This window comes from Balaenoptera physalus (assembly GCF_965194825.1).
Source record: "Balaenoptera physalus genome assembly, chromosome: 5".
NCBI classification, from domain to species: domain Eukaryota; kingdom Metazoa; phylum Chordata; class Mammalia; order Artiodactyla; family Balaenopteridae; genus Balaenoptera; species Balaenoptera physalus.
This window is the reverse complement of record NC_138884.1, coordinates 149,676,641-149,683,713: the sequence shown is the minus strand read 5'-3', so window position 1 is coordinate 149,683,713 and position 7,073 is coordinate 149,676,641. Positions and strand designations below refer to the sequence as shown.

At 65.3% G+C, this 7,073-nt stretch overlaps 1 protein-coding gene across 3 annotated transcripts in view; it reads right to left on the bottom strand.

The window, feature by feature from the left end:
* Positions 1-1,645: 1,645 nt before the first annotated feature.
* The window catches only part of POLN (DNA polymerase nu), a 175,073-nt gene continuing 169,645 nt past the window's right edge, over positions 1,646-7,073 (bottom strand). For 2 of the 3 annotated variants that reach the window (XM_082462538.1, XM_082462537.1), the window contains 4 exons: positions 6,600-6,667; positions 3,277-3,353; positions 3,085-3,146; positions 1,846-1,983 (listed from right to left, as the gene is read on the bottom strand). In XM_082462538.1, coding sequence (XP_082318664.1) covers positions 1,974-1,983; positions 3,085-3,146; positions 3,277-3,353; positions 6,600-6,667 — 217 coding nt within the window. In that variant the 3' untranslated portion in view covers positions 1,846-1,973. Of the gene's footprint in view, positions 1,984-3,084; positions 3,147-3,276; positions 3,354-6,599; positions 6,668-7,073 lie in introns of all 3 variants that reach the window. The other variant, XM_082462539.1, reaches the window with a different exon arrangement.

Here is a 7,073-nt window from a genome sequence, read left to right as displayed (position 1 = left end):
CCGGGCTCCATGCTTTCTTGAGGTGTCGTCTGTGCGACGCTGGGCCAGGAAGGGCTGCTTTCCTGGAGATGCTGGGCCCCTCCTCCCGGAGGCCGGAGCAGGTGCCTGGGTGACCTGTGGGCTGAGAGGCCCCCGTTTCTGTGTCAGCAGCCCCGGCCGGGCTCTCCTGCGGGCCTGGGGGTCTGCCCTTCTGTTTGACGCCTCCTTGGAGCAGGTCGACTCTGAAGGATGGCATGAGGTGTGGGACCCAGGTGGGAGGGGCAGTGGGACCCCCAGTGTCTGTTAAGGAAGGGAGGGTGATGGAACGGGGGTGTCAGGCTGGAGAGCAGGGCACGGGGGTGGGGCAGGGACGTTGAGGCTCAGGGTGGACATACACCCAGCCGTGTCCAAAGGCTCCTGCAGCCCACCCAGCGTGGACGGCTCTCCACAGCAGGCCTTCCCCTGGCTGCACTCTCCTGCCCTGGCCCGGCTTCTGGGTGGGAGGGAACGTCCTCGCAGGGTCCGTCCACCCCTCACCCCTCAGTCCCTTCTCGCGGGTCTGACTGGGACCCTCTGGGACGCGCCCACCCCACGTGGCGTCCCCCCACAAGGCACACGGTGGCCCGCGCTGGCCCAGAGATGTCAGCTCCCAAGGACGGTCGTTTGCTTGAGTGAGATGCTCCTTGTGAAGCCCGGCAGTGGTCTTGCTTCTGAGGTGACAGAGCATGAAGACAGGCTGCCACTCAGACATACGGCCACACAACAGAGGCAGTGGCGTGGAGGGGCCTGGCAGCTTTCCAGGTTCTGGAATGTTCTATCACATGGTGGTCAGGCCTGGCCATCTGGACCCTGCACACCCCATGAGACCAGTGACAAGATCTTGAAGCCATGAGAAAACCGGGCCTGGACATGACAAACTGTGACGACCCACGTCACTCAGAAGAGGTGATGCCGTGTCCCCTGGGCTCTAGTTGCCATTACACAGGAGCAGAGTCCACAGCCGGGGGCGGGGGGAGCACCTGTGCCCGCTCCTGGAGCTGCATCTGGGCCCCGTCAACATGCCCTGCCCTGGGTAGGCGCTGCACCCCCCTTGCGACGTGGCAAGGAGGGTGGCACGCAGAGCCTGGACCCAGACCAGGGTGGTCTGGGAATGGGGCCCCGGGATGAGACAGGCGGCCGGGCAGTGGTGCGGGGCAGGGCCGGGGGGAGCCCAGCTGCAGTCCTGCTGGGACACTTGTCCCAGTGAGGTGACCTTCCCGTGCCTCAGTGTCCCCACCATGCCAGGGGGTGGTACCTCTGTCACAGGCCGCTGTGAGGCTCCGGGGTGCCCGGGCCATGCCCTCCCTCGGCCCTGGGGGTCTGTGAGAACCGGCTCGCAGGGACACCTGGCCGGCGAGCACCGGTGCACGGGCCCCTCTGGCCCTCAGGAGGGTGGTCAGGCTGTGATCTCTGGCCAGCATGTCACCGCCCTGGCCCGGGAGGCCCTGGGAGCGAGGATGCTGGCAGCTCCCGGGCACCCGCGGGGTGGTGAGCAGCTGTCAGCCTGGGGCAACCTAGGGCTGGGCCACTCCTGCCTGGGGTGCTTGCCCTGGCTGTGCCAGCTGGCCGAGGGCTGCGGACGCAGTGTATCCCACCCACGGGAAGAATTCACGCCGACAGGGCCGAGCACGTTCACAAGAGGCGTTTACTCCAGGGGGCACCCGGCTGCCCCAGCTCCAGTGGGAAGGTGGCCCTAGCCGAGTACCAAGCGCTTGACTCTGACCTTGGGGAAGGCCACACAGCGGGCTGGTGGAAACCAGTTCTCTTCCCTGCCGTTGCCTGGGGCTACAGACCAAATGAAGGCGAAAAATGCGTGCACGGGGGTAGGCGCTCAGGGGCCCGCGTTGGCTGAGCGGTTGCTTGGAGACTCGGCAGGACGGTGGTGGGGTCACGGGCCGGGGCCTCCTGCAGTGGTGCCAGGTGTCCCCACGAGCGGCCGGCACTCAGGCTCACCTTCAGGGGCACCTGCGGGTGGCAGCCAGAGGTGAGCGCCAGGCCTTCCCAGCCACTGCCCAGACCCCCACGCGGGCAGCCACTTGCCCCAAGACACACGATTAGACACGGCCACAGCAGCTCAGCTACGGACAGACGCACACTCACGCACACTCACACACACACACACACACACACATACGCACACACACACTCACACACGCGGCAACAGGTAAACGGGCTCACCGCACACCCACCCTGTCACAATGCCTCGACCTTGGCTGAGCCCCCTTCACCTGCCAGGGCCCCTGTGCAGCAAGGAGCTCGTAGGGGCTGGCCAGGCAGGGGGCTCTGGCGTAGGGAGATGTGTCCCGGGGCCACCTGTGGTCCCCCAGGGGGATCAGCTGACTTCAAGAGGTGCAGAGGGGTCTGGAGAGCCCTCCCAGGGACCTGATCCTGAGGGCGCCCTTGACCACGGCTCAAGAGCTCCCTCTCAACGGGAAGGGGCCGCTCACAGCTGCAGCCCCCTGCCACCTGCAGGGCTACTAGTAGGGTGAGGTGGGGCTTCCTGGGCTCCTGGGGACCTCGAGGCCCCCCACGTCTCCACCTGCCACAGGAGCGAACGCCGACCACTCCAGAACACGGGAGTCCCCGCCCCTGGCTGGGCCCGTGTGGGCGCTCCGTCATGCTGCCGAGCGGCCGCCCGCAGGGCGCGGTGAGGGGTGAAGTTAACGGTGGGATGGGTGCAGGGGCTCCAGGGGCACAGAGCACGGCTGCTTCCACGGCAGGGAGGAGGGGGCGACCAGGGGACGAGGGGCGAGCCATCCTTCACTGCAGTCTTTCCAGGGGCTCCAAGGTGCTTGTTGACCCTGTGCGGGCCCGTGTGCAAGACTTCAAGGACTCTCACCTCCTTGTTATTCCTCCACCTTCCCCACCACCCCGGGGGAGCTTGGACCCGAAGGTCTTCCTGGTGAGGACCTGGAGCCCCCGCTGAGAGCCAACAGCCAGCAGTCTGGCTGGGACTGGCTTGGCACGTCCTGGTGCACCTGGGGCAGGTGTGGGTGGCCTGGGGGGAGGGCTGATGAATTCCTCCCCCAAGCCTGGCCCCGCCCGGCTCCTGCCCCGCCCCCTCACCTGCAGCTGCAGCTCCAGCGCCGGCACGTGCTGCAGGGCCTCCATGGTTCCCCTGACGAGGGCTGGGACAAAGGCAAGACAGAGGGGCAGCCCGAGCCTGCCTGGCAGAGCTGGCGCCGGGGGGACACCCGGGCCCCAGCCCTACCCCAGCCCCAGGCTCCCCGGCTCTCCCAAGTCCACAGTCATGGTCACCTGTACTGGTTGCTCCGGCAGCCACTGCGGTTCTCCCCGACTGGTTCCAACTCCCACTGGCACGTGCTTGAAGGCGCCTTAACGGGCCCCGACAGTGGGTGCTGCGAGCAGGGCCCTCGGGTCCCAAGCGTTGCTGTAGCCCCGCCCACACGCTTGTCTGCAGCTGCGGTCCCCCGTGCCAACCTGCCCCCCCCGCCCTCCACCGCCCCGGGTGGCCAGGCCAGGCAATCCCGCTGGCCCGAGCAGCCCGGGGAAGGACGACCTGTGCTTCCGTCGAAACCCCTGTGAAGTTTCACGCGCCCGTGACGCTGCAAGGACAACTCCATGGCACTGGGGGCTGGGCCGGGAGCAGCCCGGCGGGAGGGGCTGGCTGCCTGGCTCAGTGTTTCTCAGGGTTTGCTCCAAACCCTTCTGCCCCTTTGATAAATGAATATTTCATTCCACCCTAAGTTATCGGACATTTCAGTATAAAGACTGCCAAAGGAACGCCCAAGGAACGGGCGGAGGCTGCCTCGTCCTCTGTCCTCCGCGGCCCCAGGGCTCCCTGGCTGACTCCCGGGGGCACGGGGCCTGGGGTGTCTGGAGCAGGATCAGAGCTGCCCGAAGGCCTCGCTATCCTCTCTGTGCTTGCAGAGGGACACTGGTGCGGCCGGGGACTGGGGAGCCACTTGCTGGGGCTCCTGGGTGCGGCTGTGGGGAGGTGGGCGGGCAGCGTGGGCCCAGCCTGCTCTAGGGGAGCCCTGCAGAGGGCCCGGCCTCCCTGGGGAGCTGCAGGGGTGTCCAGGTGCTTCTAATGGGAGGAGTTGGACCTTGACACCCCCTCACTGGGTGTGCAGACAATGCCAGGTCCTCCTGTGTATCCCCTCCTTTGTGCAACTGACTAAACGAGTGACCCTGAGTAACCACTGGGCAGGGGGCGGTGGCGGTCGGGCAGAGCTGGCTCTCTCCCAGGCCTCTCCCTGGGGTGACCCGTGTCCCCAGCCTGCACCATATGGCCCGTGAGGGCAGGGTCCCTGGGCTGGGGGCCCCAGAGCCCCATCCTGGGTCTGCCCTGTGGGCCGCCATCAGGTGTGTCCTGACCACCCAGCATTTCAGAGATGGCAGCCAGCCCCGGCCCCCACCGGGTTCACCTGTCTCACGGTCCGTGGCTGGGTCGAGACCCCAGAGCTCTCCCAGCACAGCGCCAGGTGGTGCCTCTGAGTGCTGGCCTGTGGCCGAGGCCCCTGCATCCCTCAGGGAGCCACAGGGAGCAGAGCCTCAGTGCCTGCCTGAAACGGTTAGCAGTTGCCCCCAGGATGAGCGGGAACTGGACTGTTCCTAAGACGGCTCCCTCCAGATGTAGAATTTTTTCTTTCCTTTTTAACCAGCAGCTGAGCACCCGCCAGTCCCATCAAATGGTTTGTTTCAGGCCCATTATTTCCAAACAGATTTCAAATGATGATGTAGGATGGGCCCCCCTGTAGAATGAAGCCCTGTGTAGGATGTGGCCCCGTGTAGGATGGAGGCCCAGGTAGGATGAAGCTCTTGTAGGATGGGGCCCTGTGTAGGATGGGGCCCCGTGTAGAATGGGGCCCCATGTAGGATGGGACTCCGTGAAAGATGAAGCCCATGTAGGATGTGGCCCCGTGTAGGATGGAGCCCCAGGTAGGATGAAGCTCTTGTAGGATGGGGCCCTGTGTAGGATGGGGCCCCATGTAGAATGGGGCCCCGTGTAGGATGGGACTCCGTGAAAGATGAAGCCCATGTAGGATGGGGCCCAGTGTAGGATGGGGCCCCGTGTAGGATGAAGCCTTTGTAGGATGCAACCCTGTGTAGGATGAAGCCCTATGTAGGATGGGGCCCTGTTAGGATGGGGCCCTATGTAGGATGAAGCCCTTGTAGGATGGGGCCCTGTGTAGGATGGGACCCCATTTAGGATGGGACCCCGTGTAGTATGGGGCCCCATGTAGGATGAAGCCCCGTGTAGGATGGAGACCCGTGTAGGATGAAGCCCCGAGTAGGATCGGGCCTGGTATAGGACGAAGCCCTCATAGGAGGGGGCCCCGTGTAACATGAAGTCCCGGGTAGCATGAAGCCCCTGTAGGATGGGTCCCCGTGTAGGATGAAGCCCTTGTAGGATGGGGCCCTGTGTAGGATGGGACTCCATTTAGGATGGGACCCCGTGTAGGATGGGGCCCCGTGTAGTATGGGGCCCCGTGTAGGATCAAGCCCCATGTAGGATGGGGCCCCATGTAGGATGGGGCCCTTGTAGGATGGGACCCTGTGTAGGATGGGGTCCCGTGTAGGATGAAGCCTTTGTAGGATGGGGCCCTGTGTAGGATGAGACCCCGTGTAGGATGGGCCCCGTGTAGGGTTAAGCCCCGTGTAGGATGAGACCCCGTGTAGGATGGGCCCCGTGTAGGGTTAAGCCCCGTGTAGGATGGAGCCCCGGATAGGATGGGGCCCTGTGTAGGATGGGGCCCCGTGTAGGATGAAGCCTTGTGTAGCATGAAGCCCCGTGTAGGGTTAAGCCCCGTGTAGGATGGGACCCTGTGTAGGATGGGGCCCTGCTATGGGTTGGTTTCCCAGCTGCCAGGTGGAGGTGCGTGTAGGCTGGGGTGCTGAGGATAGTAGTCTCACCATTTTTCAGGGCAGGTCTCTGCAGGTGGTGGCGGAGCTGGGGGAGGGCTTGGCCAGTTGTCACTCGGGAGCTGGTTGGGAGGCTGGCATCCAGCCCTAGCGCCCAGCCCTGCACTCTCTCCATCCTCCGGCCACCTCCCTCACAGGCCCTGCGGGGCCTAGCGGGACCAGGGCCCTAGGGCGCCTGCTCTCACTAGAGGGGCAGAGGAGAGGCCCCCGTGCCCACTGCAGTGGTGGTGGTTTGGGGGGGGAGTCCTGCCAAACCTGAGGACTGAGTCAGGGGACAGGTGGGCTCTAGCTTCAAAGAATCCCAGAGGGCTCACAGCGGGTGGTGCCTGTCGAGGGGGCGGGGTGGCACCCAGGCTTGGAGTCTGTGCTCAGCCTGTGGGCCTCAGCCACCCCGATGCCCCAGCACTAACCCTGCTGCCGGCCCCGCCGCCTGGCTCCCGCTGGCCTGGGGTCCCAGTGCCGCCCCCTTCTTTCCGGGGCCCCTGGGGCTGATGCAGGGCCCCCAGTAGGGCACTTAGCGTTCCCCAAGGGCTGCTGGCCAGGGAGTGGCCATCCAGACCTCTCAAGGGCCCCCAAACAAGGCTGGTCCTTCTGCAGGTGACACCCAGCGGGTGCAGGGAGGGGGCCTGTGAGCCCCCAGGGAGATACTGTAACTATTCGTGAAACAGAACCAACCCTGGTCCCTCAGGGCTCACCTGCGAACTCAGGAATCTGTGAGTCCTCCACTTCAAACAGCAGCTCGTCGTGAATCTGGGCAACCAACCTGCAAGACATGCGGCGGAGGGAGTCGCCCCCGTGCGTGGGCCTTCCGTGCTCTGTCCCTGCCTGTGACAAGGGGCACGTGGGGGGCATGTGCACACGGGCACGAGGGGCGTTGCCCGGTGCTGGCCAATCCGCCTAGGTTTTGGCACAAGGTGCCCGTGAGGATGTGGCTCAGTGGGGAGTGGGAGGACCCAGGCAGGGGCTGGTGGGCGGAGGTCACGGCACCGTCACCAGGATAGCCTGCAGGAGGGGGAGAACACAGGTTAGAATGATGGATTGGAGGCAGAGGGCCCAGGATAAGAGGGTCCGGGCGACCCCCTGCCCCCCGCCTCCAACCTGGGGAGCCTGACGAGGACACGGTGGGGCTGAGCCTTTTGAGGAAGAAGAGCCCCCCTTGGACCGTCGCG